Here is a 20,915-nt window from a genome sequence, read left to right as displayed (position 1 = left end):
GGGCCACCATCTAGTTATATATAACTGTACTGCTATCCCTAATATGTTCGTAAAAGCTGGTATCTACTACTATATGGTCACTGTATGGTGGTAACATCGGTGTTGGTCTTTAGAGGTTTTTTTAATGTATTCCGTCATTTTACGCTCCATGACCGAGGACTTCACAGAGTGTTCGTTTATTTATACTCCTCATGGATAAAGGCGTTTTGTTCATTTATTTAGGTCTTCCATACATAATGGCAACTGCAATTCATAGCTGTATAAAAAGTAAAAGACATTCCTTCTGTTCACCCAACTTTCTCACACCCTTCATCAGTTCTTTGTTCTCTCCCAAGAACTACCACTCCCTAAATCTGAGATTGGGCAGGCTATAGACTGTATCCCCTTCTTTTCTCTGACAGCCCCCATAATTTTTTCCGTAATATGGGGCAATTAGCATCTGACTCATGTTTTTTTCCCTTCCTTTGGATCATCATATTAGGTCATACTGTAAGTTGAACTTGATGGACATATGTCTTCTTTCAGCCTTAAAGGGGTTGTCCACTACTCAGACAACCCCTTCTCAATCCCTTTGTTTCCCCCTCGTAAAATAATAACAGTTCTACGGCGTCGTTCCAGTCGTGTCGGCACTTGCCCACCATGGAATCTCATGACATTGTCATTGAGAAAGGATTGTCCGAATAGTGGTCAACCCCTTTAAAACTACAAAACCATGTGCCTTTTATAACGCTGGTGTATTTAAATTCTGTATATATTGCCAAAATGGGCTTTGGACCACCAATGCTACCTTTGTGTGCCAAATACAAAGTGGTTGTCAGAGCATCGGGGCTAATGATCCCCCAACATGTCCACTTCCAGGAACACGATGATTTTTTTTTTACCAGGACCTGAGGATCGGATCAGCTTTTTTCCCCCCTACTTTAATAAATCATATAATCACTGTTAGACCAAACATTTGACTCTTCATAAAGTATGTGACCCCCCCGGCTAACATAGGGATTGTGGGCGATAGGATGGAATGTCCATTGTTTCTTTTAATGTGTAATCCATACAATCTTCTCCTTAGTAAGTCTATAGGAATGTATCATCTGCTGAAAAGTGACATCAGCGGCAAATGTATCACAATCACAGAGGGCTGAGATTTCACTTGCATCCGCCATGTTGGCAGCATTTCATACGGCAGAGCAGCACAGTTGTTTCCGAGGCCGGAAAAGAAAACAAAGGATCGAATTATCCCGAAACAAGTGTGTCCCAGTGCGCGGAGCCCTGCTGAGCGGTAACACAGCCGGAACCATAGTCTACGCGGCTGTTTTATTATCTGTCCCTGGTAAAGGTGGGTGACTACTTGTATGTGGAAGAGCTTTCCTTAAGAAAGTGTAAAGATTTTGAAATAAAAGCTGTACAACCTAGTCTGTCCACTAGATGGCAGAATAAGTATGTGGCCTTCTTGACAAAACAGCATTTCATGCACTAACTAAAAGCGAAAACATTTTTGACGGACCAAGTCCAATGCAGAAGAGCAGAAATCTGTGTCATCGGTACATAACCTGCCTGTGTGATGTTTCTCTGTTGATATGTATTAGTGATCAGCACTTAAAATTTTTGCACATATTCTTCTATTATCCTAAATTTTCGGAGAGTTTCCTTAAAGCAGACCTGACATTTCAGGTATTATTTTCAAGATTAAACTTCTGTGATATCTCCCGTACACAGAAACATTGTTTCTCCATCAAGAGTATGTTCAAATGTATCAGCAACAGGATAAAAGATCTTTTACAGTAATACTTAGCAGTGTAGCTGGGAATCCAGCGCTATGATAAGCTAAATTACTCAATAACCGCACCACTATCTGCCTCTCATTTTTTTACTCTTCTCCTCCCTTCAATAAATAGTCTCCCTTCAGTGCTACCTATAAGTAGATAACCTAATGTCTGATTATTAAAGAGGACATGTCACCACTCACCAGGTCAAACGTGTCCAGTGTTTGCTCTTATTTTATTCCTGCTGCTTCCTTGAGTTTTCAGCTATTTGATTTTTAGCAATCCGCCATATGGTTCCAGAGATATGGACCTTTTTATTTAGTGCTAATTTTTATAGTATTTACCAAGGGGGCGGTGCTCACAGGATCCTCTGGGGCGTGTCTTTAGGCTGCCTGGTATTATTACCCTATGAGCAACTATGGTAAAGACCATAAAAAGTATCACTAAATAAAGAAGCCCATATCTCCGGAACCGTATGTCAGATTTATAAAAAACAAAGAACAGAAAACTCAGGGGATCAGCGGGAATAAAATCAGAGCAAAAACTGCAAACTTATGACTTGAAGACAAATTCTCTTTAATGACCCAGACCACATGGCTAAAGATTTAGGCCAAACTGAAAGAAAGAGCTCTGTGGAGTTTCCAGAGAAAATGAATTCCGTGGCCTAGAACTTGGCAGGAGCACCCACCACAAAAGAAGACTCCTTATTTTGTAGCAGGTGGGGCCCCAGTTTCAGATTTTGAAGTAAGACCCCAAAACATCAGGTTTATGCTTCTAATCTCAAGTCTTCCTTTATGGTGCATCCACATTTATGGTGCATCCTATTGATATGCCTAAATGTCTTTCGACGGACAACCCCTTTTAAGGGAAAGTCCACTTTTACAACCTTTTTTTATTGTTTTGGTACCTTTGAAAATATCCCTGGTTAAAAATGTCTTGCCTTTCTAAGTCTACAAAATCTCTCGGAACTCATTAATTCCCAATTCCATCTGTCACCAACTTTTTATAAATTTTCGAGTATATAAAAAAGAAGGGGACAGGAAAAGAATGTATGACTGCGGGATCAGACTACGCAGTGTTGATTGTAGTCTGTTACCTTGGAGACACATAGGAGATAAGAGCTGCAAACACAAAACGGTAGATTTTTAATCAAGACTAAGTTACATTTTGTTTTTGTCTTAGATGAATTGTAAAAAATTGATTGCAAAAATATACACACTCTTTAAATAGTAGCAAAAAAACCACAGGACTATTTTTGGACCATGTATCTTGACTAAATGCCCCAAAATTAGCCACATTTCTCTACTTTATACATTTAATGGCAATGTTAGCCGGATAGGCTGTCCTGCGGACACCGCGGATGTTTTCCTTTTCTTTCTTATACTTCTTTTGCTTTGATTTTTCTTTTTTTTCTTATTCTTCACTCGTTCATTGCAGACAGAAACTCTTTTTTAAATGTAGTTTACAAGGCAAGATGAAAAGGAAGACGTTCAAAGATGGTGAAGAAATGTTAAGTGAAGCTTAGTGAGGATGAAAAACCTTCCGACTTACATCTCAAGATCAAATATTAGTATTGCCCAGATTAGCCTTGCGGATTTCTGCTGTCAGAGAGGCCGCGCTCTCCTCCTGTGATCTCGGCTTGTGCTGTGTGTTTAGCAGGCGACCCCCTGTTGATCTTGTATAGTTCAGAGGAAGGTGTCACAGGGGGCGATGCTATTTATTTGGCGTGCAAAACCCCAGGTCTTATTTTTAAAGGCAAAAAAGGGCAAAAATTTAGGGCCGATGAACTTCTAAGGGTGCACTATCAATGGGGCCAAAGGGCGCAGTTTAGAAGGAAATGGCCTCCAGGTCACTTATATGTTTTGGGTTTGCTACAAATGCTATCTTCAAATCCAACTAGAGATTTTCATGAGGCTTCAAGTCATGCGACTTCTTCTGAAACCAAGCCTTGGTGGACCTTGAGGTATGCATGAGATCATTGTCCTGCTGGAAGGTCCAATGATGTCCAAGCTTCAACTCACTCACAAAAGACGTGATGTTTTCTTCTAGGATTTCCTGATAAATGACTGATTTCCTCTTTCCCTCCATATGTTGGAGGTTCTCAGTGCTAGTGGAAGAAAAGCTGTCTCAAAGTATCAGCAGCCCCCCCGACATGCTTCACTGTAGGCATGTTCAAGGTACTGCCATGCTTCACTGTAGACACGAAACCAAAACCCTGCTTCACTGTACATATAACCAAACCATCACACTTAACTATAGGCATCATGGAGCAACAGCCATGCTTCGTGGTAAACATAACCGAGCCACCACCATGCTTCACTGTAGATATCACTTAGCTACTGCTATGCTTCACTGTTGACATAACCGAGCCACTGGCATGCTTCACTGTTGACATAGCGAAGCCACCGCCAAGCTTCACTGTAGACATAACCTAGCCACCACCATGATTAACTGTAGGCATGATAAAGACACTGCCATGTTTCACTGTAACACTTAGAGCCTCGGCTGCTATCAATTAGGTTATTAATGGTCATCTGAGGAATGTTCTACCATGCTGAATACACTTGGGCAAATCACCAAGATCTGCCGCTGGCAGCTTCATGTCTTATTGCCGACCAATGATGTCGGAAAGTGCTTGATGGGAGACAAGTCCGGAGACGCTGCAGGCCATGGTAGCATGTTTAGGCCACACAGGCTGCTCACAGTAGCTTGGGGAACATGCGGCTTGGTGGGTTATGTTGGAAAATGGCTCCTTGGAAACTTCAGAGAAATGGCCATACCAATGGTTCCTTGACCAAATCAATGTACTGCGGAGCTGTTGGTGGACTTGGAATCAATACTATAGGGCCACTGTACATTATACCACCCCACACCATAATCTTGAGTAGGATCAGTGTGATGTCCCCTCGTGAAGGCCTCTTTGTGACGTTGCCCATGTCTTCCTATCAGATTTGAAGAATGTACACATAGTGATCCATTCTGTCTCACAGGGGACAGAATTGTATGTCAAATACCAAGTCTAAGGAGCCAAACAGCGTCCACACAAACCATCAGAAGACGTTTGCATAACAGTTGGCTACGCACCAGAAGTGCAGCTACAGGTGTCCATTGACCTCACGCCACCACCCTCAAAAGCCATCATGCTGCACAGCAAGAAGGCAATGGAGGCTGCAGTGGAGGTTTATTCTCTTCAATGATGAGTCCTGCTCTTGTCTTGGATGCAAAGATAGCCAGAGATAGGTTTGGTGACCATATGGGCAACATCATGAAGAGGCCTTCATGATAAAGCGTGTAAGTATACTAGAAGAATCAGATCAATACAGCAATGTTGCCCATACCACTGTGAGCAGTCTGAATGTGCTACCATGGCCTACAACATTTTCAGTCTGAACATCTGGGACGTCATTGATTGGAAATTGCAAGGGAGCTGCCAGCAGCGGATTCTGATGATTTACCCCAGTGCATTCAGCATGGTAGAACATTCCTCAGATGACCATTAATAACCTCATTGATCGCAGACATGGCATCTAAGTATGGGCATTTCTGCACATGGCTCATACTCCATACTGATTACATTGAGATGTCTTTAACAATTTGTTTCCATTTTTTCACCATTTGCAGATCAGTAACATGACTATCCATCCTGTGATTTCCAGAATTCCACAACTTTTCCTTCTTGGTGTTGCAATTTCAATGCTGATGAGAGTGTGCTTCTTTATGTGTGTGTGTTGTAAGGTGACTGCCGGACACATAGTTGATAGGAGATGCGTATCACGAAGGTGGTGTCCTCTGTGATGTAAACCTGGAGTAATGCTCTAGAGCTCAAAGTACTAAGAGGTTTGGTATGGCATCCGGGCCAGGTTTACGGGCAGCCAGAGAGATGGGCGGGTCGGCTGCCCACATACCCCACCCCTGGGTGTGATTTAAGTTGTAAAATGTGGCTTGTTTGTCTCACACATGGTCTGTGTGTGGAGGTAAGAAGGCCTCCTGTGATGTCTCCAGACTAAGCTGGTATACTGGATGCTATCCAGCCAGGGTGTCTTAAACTGTCACCAAATTGCCATTGTTGGAACGGATTACTTTGTTTCTCCTGCACTGAAATGCCGTTTATTTCCTTTGCTTGCGGTGCAGTTCATAGGGACTAAAATAAACCAGCCAGACTCGTAAATAGAAAGGTTCCTGTGATACCTCATCCCACTCCCAAGTGAGTTGCATCACCACAGTATACACAGCATTTGTGTGAGTATATATACGGTATATATACCGTATATTTTTTTAATTTAAATCCTCTGAAACTTTATAATTTTAGAATTGTAAAATACATACAAAAGCGGCTTATCTGTTTAGCTGAAATTTATTTTAATGGACATTGGTCTTTTTCCCAAATAAATATAATTTCATGCTCCTGGATTTTATTTTTTTAATTTTACATTATAGATTTCTTTTCCGTTTTTACCATTCCAGTAACAGTTTACAGAACATACAGGAATCCTTTCTTTTTTCTTAAAAATAGATGAAAAACACACCAGATAATCACTTTTTCTATTCGAATGTTCATCTTCAGCCTGAAATCGCACCCGAACTTTGACTCTAAAGCAATTGTACAATATTTACAGAGACAACGTCAAAAATACTTCAGACAAATATATTAGGACAGAACCGGATGTTAACAAACCTTCTATACAATAATTCATCGTTAAGTTATCATGCTAAATTTATTTTGTTTTGTTTTTTCATAATATTCATTATAAATAGAATTTATGGTAAGAAGTTATTTGTGATCTATCGGAAAGTCGACAAAAAGTGGTAAAGGCGTAGACAGAATTGGCTCTATCTTTGAACAGCGCCAGTTTACACAAAAACATAGGCCTAAAAGTCAATGGTCCGAAAGGTTCATAGGATCTAAAGGTTAATGGGCCTAAAGGTCAATAGGACTAAGGATCAATAGAATCTAAACGTCAATGGCCCTAAAGGTCAACAGAATCTAAAGGGCAATGTGCCTAAAGGTCAATAGAATCTACAAGTCAAATGGGCCTAAGGGCCCCTTCACACTGGTCGATTCTGCTACGATTACGACGCATTTGCGTCATATTCGACATCGCAGTACGAGCTCGTAGCCAGCGGTCACACTCTACGATGTTAACGCTTTTTCTGACGTAGTTGCGATGTGAACGTCACGCGTCGCAATCGTACGCTACCCTTCACACCGCCATAGTCCTACGACTCCGAGCGTGACGTATTACCAGCATGGGCGTGCTAAAACGTCACGCCCAATCAGGAGACAGGTATGCGGAAGCCCAACCCACGTAGTCGCATTACGAGCTCGTATGACCGCCGTCACATACTACGATTTCGACCGCCACAGCGAGACATTTACGACGAAAGAAAGTTCTGCTCTTTCTTTCACATCGTACGATGCTGGGCTGCGTCGCAAATCGTAACGCCATGTCACACTTTGCAACCTCGGAACGAGGACGGATAAACGTCACAAATCGAACGCTCGTTCAGACTTTGATTGCACAGTGTGAAGGGGCCCTAAAGGTCAATGGAATCTAAAAGTCAAATGGACCTGAAGGTCAATGGAATTTAAAAGTCAAGTGGGCCTAAAGGTCAATAGAATCTAAAGGTCAATGGGCCTAAAGGTCAATAAAATCTGAAGGTCAATAGGCCTAAAGATCAATAGAATCTAATCGTCAATGGGCCTAAATTTCCTAAAAATTTAAATAGCAATGGGTCTAGAGATCAATAGGCCTAAAGGTCAATAGAATCTAAACATCAATGGGCCTAAAGGTCAAAAAATTTAAAGGGAAATGGGTCTAAAGATCAATAGGCCTAAAGGTCAATAGAATCTAAAGGTCAATGGGCAGAAAAGTCAATAGAATCTAAAGGGCAATGGGCCTAAAGGTCAATAGAACCTAAAGGGCAATGGGCCTAAAGGTCAATAGAACCTAAAGGGCAATGGGCCTAAAGGTCAATAGAATCTAAAGGGCAATGGGCCTAAAGGTCAATAGAATCTAAAGGTCAATGGGCCCAAAGGTCAATAGAATCGAAAGGTCAATGGGCCTAAAGGTCAATACTATCATGTTAAAATGGATGAAATTTGATTCAGTTTTCATAGAATTCGAGACCCCAAATTGCCCCCCAGAATACACTTACAATGTAAACCTGGCTTTACTGGTCAAAGCTATAGAAAAGCATTATAGTCCAAAAAATGTAGACATGAAACATCATTAGACCTTTATCAAAGTACCAAAAACATTTGCGTTGTCAGGCTTATCTACATCTACCAGTCATCAATGTGGGAACTGGCATGCTAAATAATCTAAATGATCAATGCCCAATTCATTTTTTTTTTCATAGGAAACAAAAATATTTTTTAACTTCAGCTGTTGTCTCACTTTTTGCTTGCTTTTTTATTTTATTTTTTATTTTTTTTTACATTTTATTTCATCATGCAAAATTGTCAGTGAAGCAAAAAAATAAAAAGTCTCGGAAGATGTGGCACGTAACAAATTGAACGTGATCGCGGCATACATTTAAAGTAATTTTTGACACATACAACAAAAACGTACACGTTCGGACTCGGTATTTTTCTGTCGCCTTTCTACGAGAACTGATAAGAGATAAATGAGTATATGATACTGGATGATAATTATCATGTTCCTTATGGCTTTCCGGACCCAAATGATGACAACGCTGCAGAAAGTAAATGACCTTATATTACAAAAATAGAGAAAAAAAATGAAAAATTGCACCATTCTTTTTTACGATGTGATGTAAAAACTAATACCTACAATCAATTTCACGTATTCACAGTGAAACAGAATTTTTTTTTTTTTCGTGTGTGTTGTCTTTTTTTGGTACTTCACAAATGGGCTTGAATGATCGAACTGCGAAAATTCTTGGCAAAATGATACACGATAAACACCATGCAAATCTGAATTTGCTTAACTATCGACATGCCAATTTTTCAAAAAAATGTTTTTAAATATTTCCTTAACATTTTGATTTATTTTTTTATATATATTTCTTTGTTTTATATCGACTCCTTCCAGGGCAACCTGAATAAAAGGAGAAGGAGGTTTCAGCCTTGCGTCAGGAAACAATAAAAGTCACTGGACGGACTTATTAGAACTTTTTGAGAAATGATCGGTAACAAAAGTCTTTGTTTTTTTTTAGTTTTTTTTTTTAACCTACAAGGCCACCCCAAATTTTTAGACGTATTTTTATTTTACTTATTTATTTTTTAGAAATCTTTTAAAAAGTCATATACCCCTAAAAATCTTCCAGCTTGATTCCATCGGACGGCGTAGTCGTACCGAACTACCCCTTGTGATAGTCACGCGTTAGTGTTTCGAAACAGTTCTTCAGATTTCCTTTCCCAGTAATGAACGCAAGTTGCGTAAATCTGAGAAAATCAAAAAAGTCGCTTTTTGGATTGACATCATTTCCATTATTTTTTTTTAGCATCTTTCGAAATCGATTTTTTTTATTTCTTGCATCCATTGATATGTTGAATCCGATATTTCCTTTGGAAAATTGTAGAGTAATCCTCTTCTTTTAAATTAAATGTCTTTTTTTTTTATTAACAAAAATAAGAATTATATTTTTATATATATATATATTTATATATATTTATTTTTTCTCTTTTTTTTTTGCCAAGTTAGGAAGATTCAGAATTTTTGCCTTAAGCCGTGAGAAAAATAGGATATCCGGTATAACGAAAAGCCTTTTATCTTCATGTAAGCCTCTCGGAGTAAACACTGTACACTGTCCGCCCTGGCAGTGGCGACTCTATACTATAGATCCTTTGGAAGAAGAGAGATGGATGGACTGGATCCGTGTCGCCAACGTCCTTTGTAAGTCGCCCAGAACATCCTGGCCCGTTGTCTCGCAGTTCTTATCGTACAACAGTTGTTTAAAGGCTTCGTTTTCAATGAGGAGCATCATATTTTTCAAGAAGTAGCCTTCACAGTAAGCCGATAACTCGGGAACGCCAAGAAACTGCGGGACGTAGAGAGATAACGGGTTAGGGAACATTGTCGGATTAGTCACAAGATTAAAGGAAATCCGTCAGCAGCGTTTCATCCCCCACAAACTATATACTCATGTAGCTCTTTCAAAGAGAAGTCCAGCAATGCCTTTACATGGCCGGTCCGTTCCTCCATTGCTGAGAAATCGGCATTTGATTGGCAAATAAGGCTGTAGATCTGAAGTCTCAGTCACTCCAGCTCTATTCACCACATAGCGGCGCCTCCTCCTACTTGACTGACAGCTCCTTTGCCTGACGTAACACAACATATAGGCTGTCAGTCCATTGGGAGGGGTGGAGAATAGAGCTGGAGTGACAGAGGCTTCAGATCTACCTGTAGTCCTTCATTTGCATATCAATTCAAACGCTGTCACTCCGGCTCTATTCCTCACTTTCTCCTCCTTCTCTGAAGGATCCTTTGCCTGGAGTTACACAGCACAAAGGCCGTCAATCCGATAAGCGGGGAATAGAGCTGAAAGGACAGAGACTTCAGATCTACCATAGCCCTTCAGCCTCATTTGCATATCAATTCAGATGCTGTCACTCCAGCTCTATTTCTCGCCCAGCGCTGCCTCCTCCTGCTTGACTGATGGCTTCTATATCTAAAGTCACACAGGACAGAGGCTGTCAAATAACTGGGTGGGGAATAGAGCTGGAGTGACAGAGGCTTCAGATCTACCATAGCTCTTTAGCCTCATTTGCATATCAATTCAAACGCTCATTTCTCAGTAACGGAGGAACATGTAAAGGTATCGCTGGACTTGTCTTTAAATGAGCTACAGGTACATATAAATAGTTTACTTTGAATAGACAGGGAAATTAAATTTGTTTTTTTTCACCTTGAGAACTTGCACAACTAATAATCGTCTGTATTGGTAAAAAAATATATATATATACTTTATATGATTAAACAATATCAAAATAAGCAAAAACGGAAATGTAGAAATGCCACAAAAAAATCCACAAAATAATGTCACGGGGTACTGAGTTATTAGAGGGAGGCCGCTACAAATCAACTCTCTCCATTTTAATGGGAATTATGTAATACTTCATTTCTCCTGTAGGGGCGCTGCAGGCAAATTGAGCACTTGCTGCCGAATTTTGCTAAAGATCACAGATAATTGCTGGGGGACTACACAGCAGGAAATTCCAGTAATCATCTTATCACTGCTGGAAAAAAAAGATTTTTCACAATGTACAATCCATCTAAAAACGTTGAAGTTTTAGAAATGTGTGTTTGTACAGAACTAAAACCTCTAATGACAGATATGAACCTGTTTCACTATTACTTGCATGGCTGGTTTGGGAAATAACAAGCAGCCGCTAACTGAGCACGGCCTGATTTATCGGGATAATCTTCAGGTGTTTGTACAGAAATACAGATGGCATAAAATATCAGTAGTTTGCTGCGACATTCTGGCATCTCAGAAACATTATTTCTTAAAGACAAAGTAAAACTGCTCTGTTGTCTAGAACCCCTCTATAACAGCAGTCTGGAGCCCCCCTATAACTCACTTCCCCCTGGGTCCCCCTATAACCCCCCCGGTGTCCCCCTATAACTCCCTTCCCCCGGGGTCCCCCTATAACTCCCTTCCCCCTGGGGTCCCCCTATTACTCCCTTCCCCCTGGGGTCCCCCTATTACTCCCTTCCCCCTGGGGTCCCCCTATTACTCCCTTCCCCCGGGGTCCCCCTATATGTCCCTTCCCCCCGAGGTCCCCCTATAGCAGCAGTCCGGAGCCCCCTATAACTCCCTTCCCACGGGGTCCCCCTATTACTCCCTTCCCCCGGGGTCCCCCTATAACTCCCTTCTCCCCGGGGTCCCCCTATTACTCTCTTCCCCCCGGGGTCCCCCTATAACTCCCTTCCCCGGGGTCCCCCTATTACTCTCTTCCCCCCAGGGTCTCCCTATAACTCCTTTCCCCCTGGGGTCCCCCTGTTAGTCCCTTCCCCCGGGGTCCCCCTATAACTCCCTTCCCCCCGGGGTCCCCCTATAACTCCCTTCTCCCCAGGGTCCCCCTATTACTTCCTTCCCCAGGGGTCCCCCTATAACTCCCTTCCTCCCAGGGTCCCCCTATAACTCCCTTCCCCCGGGGTCCCCCTATAACTCCCTTTCCCAAGGGTCTCCCTATAACTCCCTTCCCTCGGAGTCCCCCTATAACTCCCTTCTCCCCAGGGTCCCCCTATTACTCCCTTCCCCCCGGGGCCCCCTATATCTGCCTTCCCCCCGGGGTCCCTCTATATCTCCCTTCCCCCGGGGTCCCCTATTACTCCCTTCCCCCGGGGTCCCCTATTACTCCCTTCCCCCGGGGTCCCCCTATATCTCCCTTTCCCCGGGGTCCCCTATTACTCCCTTCCCCCCGGGGTCCCCCTATAACTCCCCCCGGGGTCCCCCTATTACTCCCTTCTCCCCGGGGTCCCCCTATAACTCCCCCCGGGGTCCCCCTATTACTCCCTTCTCCCCGGAGTCCCCCTATATCTCCCTTTCCCGGAGTCCCCCTATTACTCCCTTCCCCTCGGGGTCCCCCTATTACTCCCTTCCCCCCAGAGTCCCCCTATAACTCCCTTTCCCCCGGAGTCCCCCTATAACTCCCTTTCCCCCGGAGTCCCCCTATAACTCCCTTTCCCCTGGAGTCCCCCTATAACTCCCTTTCCCCGGGGTCCCCCTATTACTCCCTTCCCCTCGGGGTCCCCCTATTACTCCCTTCCCCCCGGGGTCCCCCTATTACTCCCTTCCCCCCGGAGTTCCCCTATTACTCCATTCCCCCCGGGGGGTCCCCCTATTACTCCTTTACCCCGGGGTCCCCGTACCTTGGCATGGTTATAGATATCCACGCAGTTCTCCGTGTTGATGCTTTTCGCACAGATGATCTCGCAGTGACGCTGCAGAGCTTCCAGGTGAAAAAACTTGCTGGCAGAGAGCAGCTGCGAGAGAGGGAGAAAGAGGTGCAGAGGGCGAGTGAGGAGCTGGCGGCAGGAGAGGCAGAATTGCCACATTAATAAACTGATTTCATGCTCCAGGACTGAGACTAAACGAGGTAAATCTGTCATCAGCAGCGTATTATCGATCATTAGGAAAACGACGCGGCGATGGCGCCACGTCCGACTCCTCAGCTGCGACTAAACGGTTTATCTTCTAAACATCTGCGAGGATCGATTATCGAAGGCTACAAGCAATGCGCCTCTTACCTCCATGATTTCATTATTTTTAATGAGGAGCGATTCTGTGCCGCCACAGTACAGGTACTGCATGACCAGCTGGAGAGAGAAAAACAGACACACTGTAACAAAATCACTGCTGATTTTATCAGACTGACCTGAAAAAGGAGCTGAAGAATGGGCTCTTATCATTTATGTTGTGACTTAAAGGGGTATTCCCATCTTCAAGACCCTATCCCAATATACAATTGGTGTCATAATAATTATAATATTGGCAATATATCCAATTAGAAATGTAGTATAGTTCTTCTGATTAGCTATGTCGCTTACCCTATGTGCAGGGCATTGCAGTAGCAGGTATCCATAGTGATAACCACTCTAGTTGGACACCTAAACTACTGCAATACCCTGTACATGGGGCAAGCAACATAGCTTATCAGAAGAACTATACTACTTTTTTAATTGGAGGCATTTGCTAATATTATTATTATTACTACACCTAATACATATTGGGACAGGATGTTGGAGATGGGAATACTCCTTTAACATTATTATTATTTTTTTTACAGACACAGCGCCACCTTTGTCCACAGGCCATATCTGGTATTGCAGTTCAGACTCATTCATTTAAAAGGATAAGAGTTTGGAATACCAATATAATATAATATAATAATATAATATACCTGTACATGGGGAATAGTAACGCCTGCTGGCTACTAGACATATCGACAATAAATGAGATTTTTTTTTTTTCACGGCAAATCAAATTTTCTGGCTGAATTTGAGAAAATCAAATTTTGTCAGATCTGCTCATCACTATAGCTTACCATACATAGAGGCAGGTGGCATTAATCAGACCGTTGGTATCACCTGTTTTTACAGCTTGCTTTGACTTTATCGAAAGGACTACTTCTAGCCACCACTAGGTGGAGCTCACTGCCTACAGATGTATACACCTCCAGTTGAGTACATGAGGAGTTAGCTCCCCCTAGTGGCAGCAGGTAGTGCAGCATGCAGCAAGAATTAAGTAATATGTCCTATTTTATGGTGGTCTCAGTAGAGGTAGGGTCAGTCTGAGTTTTATTATGTCTTTTTTTTTGTAAAAGAGAGATTAAATAATAGGAGTAAGGGCCAACTGAGGGTCCACGATAGGATATAATTATCTCCGGAATTGGGGGGATGATATACTTTGCCTATCAAAATGTATTCTGCAAAGGATGGCGGTATTAATCCCGGACTTCAGCGGGGATATTGCACAATACATAATTGATGCCGGCTGCTCAGACTATGTGGTGTTATTAATAGGACGTGCATAATTCATAAACCATTGTAACCTGATATGTAAAATTATATTAAAGTAAATCTTACATTAAAATGTCAAGATGTTCTTTACAATAAAACGCTGCCAAATATAGAGGAATCCAGTGTACGGCAGTCAGTGTGCTCACATCGACAGTGATCCGGACCCCTGGGCGGCAAAGCTCACGGGCTTCTTTCCAATCACTTTGACTGTAATATTCCCTGTTTGAAGTGTGGTAAGTGACTAAGAGGCTGTGGACCCTCGAGTGCTACCCTAACGCATGAATGGTCAGGCCGTCAATGCTAAATTTATTCCTTAAAGGGTTATTCTCATCTTCATAGATGAATATTCTATCGGATAGTGCTTGTAAAAACAAGCACTTTTGCAATTTACTGCTAATTAAAATTTGCAGCCGTTCTTGAGATATTAACACTTTTCCTTTGTTTACAGCTCATTGCCTAGGAGACCGACCACCGCTGCTGTTTAGTTTGTAAACACTGGCTGGGATTAGGAGGTAACAGTGATCCTGGCCAACTTCAAAACAGTGCTAACAGTAACAATGATCCTGGGTAGCTTCTAAACGGTGCTATCAATCTCAACTGAAAAAGAAATTGAAAGTGCTACGCAAGTTCTACTGTCTAGCAGCGGTGGTCGGTCTCCAAGGTAACGAGTTATAACCAAAAGAAAAGTGTTAATATCTCATGAACGGTTGAAAATTTTAACTAGCAGTAAATTGCAAAATGGCTTGCATTCACAAGCACTATCCGACAATACCCATTTCTGAAGATGGCAAAAAACACCCTTTAATTTTTTTAACCCTTTAAAATTTACATTTTTAGGGATACATTATTTCTCACATGTTCACAAACCTGAAAGATGTGATATTTCACATAGTTGATTTCGATGCAGCTGTTTTCTGCCGTCGACTTGTTTGTTAGAAGAGCTTTAAACCTTGAAAAAAATAATTTAAAGAAATCATAAAGAAATTATACCAAAATACTAAAGAACATTTGACTGCAATTTAATTGCATCAGATTGGTCGGTTATTGCTCCAGGGTGTTACAACATGTTTATACTCTAGTCACATCCCAAGCTGCATTCAAAATCTGTTCGGCTTCCTTTTAGCACTGGCCCTCTTTACTTCTCTCCTTTTTTTACCTTGGGGATGCTGTGAAGAGCAGCACTTTATGTGCATAGAAGGGTCTTCCTTCCACAATAAAGGTGACATCTGACATTTCTTTGTTATTAAGGAAGTGAGGATCTGCAAAAAAACAAAAAAAAAACAAGAAAATTATTATTTGTGATATGAGGAGCTTCTAATTAACGAGGGTTGTCCTAAATTAATCATAATAATCCATTTTTTTTCTATAAATGGCGCCACTCTTGTCTTCTGGTCATATCTGGTATTGCAGCTCAGACTCATTCACTGGATTGGGAATAAACGGCAATACCAGATGCAGACAATGGACAAAAGTGGCGCTGTTTCTAAAGGTTGGTGCCAAAGCAATGGTAAAAATGAAGACCCTTTCAAGAGCTGATTGATGTCACCCCAGTTTTACCCACCTCCGACAAGATATCCTGTTGTTTCCATGTATAATTTTCATTTTTTACACCTGTGAAATCCCCAATTTTTCACTACTTTTTAAAGTGGGGATGGAACAATCTGCAATAGTCCTCCTCTCTTCCGGGTTCCACATGAGACCCGTGGGCTCATTTATGGTTCCTACGTGCTTGACGGTATCACAAGCATGGTCAAGAACAAGAAGTATTGAAATCTGTTTCGTAGACAAAATGGCGTGCCCCAAGATTGGGTGAGGCAACGAAAAATCCCAACCGTCCGAAAGAAAAATAAAGGAGTTTCCACCTATCCTAAACTGGAAAATAAATAAATGATCGCGGGGAGTGTGGGTACTGAGAACTGGGGGTCTATGTGTGAACCATGTACGACCACCACCGTATATAGACATGGTCATTACCGCTCCATTCAGTATATAGTGACCATGTACGACCACCACCGTATATAGACATGGTCATTACCACTCCATTCAGTATATAGTGACCACCATCATATATAGACATGGTCATTACCACTCCATTCAGTATATAGTGACCACCACCGTATATAGACATGGTCATTACCACTCCATTCAGTATATAGTGACCACCACCGTATATAGACATGGTCATTACCGCTCCATTCAGTATATAGTGACCATGTACGACCACCACCGTATATAGACATGGTCATTACCACTCCATTCAGTATATAGTGACCACCACCGTATATAGACATGGTCATTACCACTACATTCAGTATATAGTGACCACCACCGTATATAGACATGGTCATTACCGCTCCATTCAGTATATAGTGACCATGTACGACCACCACCGTATATAGACATGGTCATTACCACTCCATTCAGTATATAGTGACCATGTACGACCACCACCGTATATAGACATGGTCATTACCACTCCATTCAGTATATAGTGACCACCATCATATATAGACATGGTCATTACCACTCCAGTATATAGTGACCATGTACGACCACCATCGTATATAGACATGGTCATTACCACTCCATTCAGTATATAGTGACCACCACCGTATATAGACATGGTCATTACCACTCCATTCAGTATATAGTGACCACCACCGTATATAGACATGGTCATTACCACTCCATTCAGTATATAGTGACCACCACCGTATATAGACATGGTCATTACCACTCCATTCAGTATAAAGTGACCACCACCGTATATAGACATGGTCATTACCACTCCATTCAGTATATAGTGACCACCACCGTATATAGACATGGTCATTACCACTCCATTCAGTATATAGTGACCACCACCGTATATAGACATGGTCATTACCACTCCATTCAGTATATAGTGACCACCACCGTATATAGACATGGTCATTACCACTCCATTCAGTATATAGTGACCACCACCGTATATAGACTTGGTCATTACCGCTCCATTCAGTATATAGTGACCACCACCGTATATAGACATGGTCATTACCGCTCCATTCAGTATATAGTGACCACCATCGTATATAGACATGGTCATTACCACTCCATTCAGTACATAGTGACCACCATCGTATATAGACATGGTCATTACCACTACATTCAGTATATAGTGACCACCATTGTATATAGACATGGTCATTACCACTCCATTCAGTATATAGTGACCACCATCGTATATAGACATGGTCATTACCACTCCATTCATAAATGGACAATAACAAAATGTGGCCATTGGGCAAGGATGAGAGAGAAGGACTCAAATTGTAGTAAAAAGCCTTTATATATAGGGGGATACAACTTTCTGGTCCTCCAAACTGACCCTATAGCGAAAATTTACCCAACACCGCCATGCTTTTTTGAGTTGACAGCATAAATTTTAGGTCATCAACAAAGCCAAAGAAGAACTTTTCTTTTTTCTCCTTTTTCAGCTTTCATCCATGAATTGTACCGCCACTCACCTGAGGCGAATCAATACCGGATCAATAATCCTCACGTCTACAGAGCAATTCTTAAAAATGGTGGTAGATCAAAGTCTCTGTATTCGCCTGGATGGACAAGACCTATATATGGAAGTCCTTCCTATATTTAGCAGATCTTTCTGATTAGTAAATGCAGCCCATCACTAAAATTCCGCCTGTCATTGTAAGAATCTGTGATAAAGCCGCCTATCAATATAAATGAGATCTGCATTATGGAGCAAATGTTCTAGCCGGGCGTAGCAGGCGTAATGTAAAAGTACGGAGACGTATTACACATGGTGTCGACTACAAATGAGCTCCGAGGGCCCGGTTGGTTTATCGGTTCATCTGCATTTCTTTCATTTTTTAAATTTTTATTGCAATTAGTGCACGAGCTATGCAAATATCCTTTTCATTGAAGAAGAGAACTAGAACTGTAGCGCCACCTATTGGTGTAGCCATCCTAATAGTCAATATTAACCCTTTACCAGCAGGATAAAAAGGCAAACCAGTCTCTCCATTTTTTGACACATGTTTTGGGGTTTTTGCCCCTCATCAGTGCAAAGCAGGAGATCATGTTTGGCAGCTTGAGAGGTCTCAAAGGATTCAAGTGGGGAACATTTCTCCTTGTGGAGAGTCCCAAGCCGGCGTATTGAGACTTATAGGAAAAGGACTAGAGAAACGTTATACCCTATGTCAGAGGCCTCTCATCTAGCCAAATCAGATCTCCCGTTTTGTACTGATGAGGGGCAAACACTCCGAAACACATGTCTGTAAATTAATAATCTGGTTTGGCTTTTTATCCTAAGTCATGTGATAATGGGTCAATATAGACTTTTAAGACTGCAAATTAAATTCTCAGAGGAGCATTGCATAGCCTTTAAGTCTTCTAACGCCAGATTGGTGCCATCCACAAGGAGAAATATCCTGCCTTATGCCCAATGCACAAGAAATATGGCTAAGTTATAAGTTGTTGAAGGCTTACCCAGCCGGGACGTCTGCTTGCGCTTTATCTCAGTCAGCTTGGGGATGGGGTAAGGGCCGTAGCACTGGCTGAAGATGACGGCCAACTGTTGGCTGATGACCTCGTTCTGTAATGAAGAGGAGGAGACCATTTCTATTATACAAAACATGGTTCACATTTCGATGTTTTGACCTGCGTGACATGGAGATATGTCAGAAGATTGAATTGTCGGGAAGTCGTAAACTGAGACTCCCCTTGGATTTCAGCCTGAGCTTATATTGATTGTGACCTGATTGGATCAGTTCAATAACCCCTAGGAAAGTTTTCGGAAAAAAAAGTTCTCAATAGAGACATGGCGTTTACGATATTTAACCCTGATGACTTAATTTTTGTGATTTTGTATTTTAAACATTAAATTGTAGCTCAAATTGTTTGACTCGGTTAAGTTGACCTTCTTCTTGTCCGGTCATCTTACATTATGAAGGCCAAGTTAAAAGTCAACTAGTGGTTTCTACCTGCCAACTTTATGCCATGATTGATTCCTGACTAATAGGTGAAGTATTAAGTACATGATACGAAGGAAGCAGGTGAGAAGAACCACCATCGTGATCTCCAATGTTCTATTGAGTAGTAACTCAGAACTAGAAGATAGTTGTCAGCTCATTCGACCAACATCTGTTCCTTCCAATCCAACCATTCACTTACAAAGGGGAATAACCCAATGTCAGACCACACTAGTGGCTTATATATCTAAACAGCAAAGGATCAGGAATATTGAGATCCAACATGTCCAATCCTTCTTCCTCTCGATATCTGAGAGTTGGTGGGGAAGTCAGGACACCTTCTCACGCATTAGGTCAGTTGTTCCTGCCTTAATCAGTGTAAGGCAATGGGTGACTTAATAGGTAAAATTCATATAATTAATAAACACACAATAATATCCCAATTGTGGGTTGAACATTTCCTATCTAAGACAACCATTATTCACTAGTCACCACAAAGATGGCACAAATTATTTATTTCGGAAATGTAAGATTTGAGACATTGTTCGACTCCATGTCCATGTGGTTCTCTAGCCCAGACATGGTCTTTGGTTGAGTTCCGAAGGTCGGGCTGGTCTATGAGAAGAAAACATGGCTCGGACTTTGCCTATATATAACAAGGCACATGATGATCATTAGTAGACAACCTGAAGCAGCCATTGGAGTAGATCACTTTTTGTTAATGATTTCTTTTGCATTTCATTAAAAAAAATATCCTACAGCAAAGCCGCCAACAGTCACAAATTTTCTAGGACTGTTCTTATTTTTCAGATTCAGTCTCGAAAACCCTACCAAAAAGGTGAGCATTTCCAGGTACGCTGTGGCATTCCCCATTTACCAATACAAGTGTTTGTAAGTATGATATACCCTGGTGAAGAATTTACAAATGCACTTGCCCTATGTGGATAGAGCATTGCCCTCCAGTATGATTTCCTCTGTTTGATCTAGCTCATTGTTTTCTCTGCTTACTATGCCCTTACTATCACTGCCTCTGGTGGACCTTTTGAATCACTGCCTCTAGTGGGACTCCAGTATCACTGTCTCTAGTGGACCTCCACTATCATTGCGTCTAGTGGGCCTTCCATATCACTGCCTCTGGTGGGCTCTTAGTATCGCTGTCTCTGGTGGGCCTTCAGTATCACTGCATCTGGTGAACATTATCACTGCCTATGATGGGCCTTCCATACCACTGCATCTGGTGGTCCTTCAGCATTCTTTCCTCAGGTAGACTTTCAGTATTGTTTTCTCCGGTGGTTCTTCGGTATCCTTTCCTCTAGTGGACCTTTATTCTCCTTTCCTTTGGAGGTCCTTTAGTATCCTTTCCGTTGATGGACATTTAGTATCCTTTCCTCTGGTGGACCTTTAGTATCCTTTCCTGTGGTGGACCTTCAGTAATATTTTTTCTGGTAGGCCTTAATTATCCTTTCCTCTGGTGCACCTTTAGTATCCTTTCCTCTGTTGGATATCAGTATCCTTTCCTCTGGCGAGCCTTCTGTATCCTTTTCTCTGGTGGACCTTGAGTAATGTTTCTTCTGGTAGACCTTTATTATTAGTGATGAGTGCAAGTGTTCGTCACTCGAGTTTGCCTAGAGTGCTCAGGTACAGTACAGACCAAAAGTTTGGACATACCTTATCATTCAACAATTTTT

At 41.9% G+C, this 20,915-nt stretch overlaps 1 protein-coding gene and 1 long non-coding RNA gene across 3 annotated transcripts in view; both read right to left on the bottom strand.

Annotated features, from left to right (window-relative positions):
• Positions 1-6,170: 6,170 nt before the first annotated feature.
• LOC143776763 (uncharacterized) lies at positions 6,171-9,268 on the bottom strand. Its single transcript, XR_013215902.1, has 2 exons — positions 7,330-9,268; positions 6,171-6,794 (listed from the first exon to the last, which is right to left on the bottom strand). It is a non-coding gene; the product is annotated as an uncharacterized LOC143776763 (long non-coding RNA).
• Positions 9,269-9,374: 106 nt separating this feature from the next.
• The window catches only part of ABTB3 (ankyrin repeat and BTB domain containing 3), a 195,651-nt gene continuing 184,110 nt past the window's right edge, over positions 9,375-20,915 (bottom strand). For both annotated transcript variants that reach the window (XM_077266487.1, XM_077266486.1), the window contains 6 exons: positions 18,746-18,851; positions 15,408-15,510; positions 15,119-15,200; positions 12,980-13,048; positions 12,602-12,715; positions 9,375-9,764 (listed from right to left, as the gene is read on the bottom strand). In XM_077266487.1, the coding sequence (XP_077122602.1) occupies positions 9,555-9,764; positions 12,602-12,715; positions 12,980-13,048; positions 15,119-15,200; positions 15,408-15,510; positions 18,746-18,851 (684 nt within the window). In that variant the 3' untranslated portion in view covers positions 9,375-9,554. The remainder of the gene's footprint in view (positions 9,765-12,601; positions 12,716-12,979; positions 13,049-15,118; positions 15,201-15,407; positions 15,511-18,745; positions 18,852-20,915) is intronic.

This window comes from Ranitomeya variabilis, chromosome 5 (genome assembly GCF_051348905.1).
Source record: "Ranitomeya variabilis isolate aRanVar5 chromosome 5, aRanVar5.hap1, whole genome shotgun sequence".
Classification (NCBI taxonomy): Eukaryota; Metazoa; Chordata; class Amphibia; order Anura; family Dendrobatidae; genus Ranitomeya; species Ranitomeya variabilis.
Note: the sequence above shows the minus strand (reverse complement) of the source record. Positions and strands in the feature narration are given on the sequence as shown.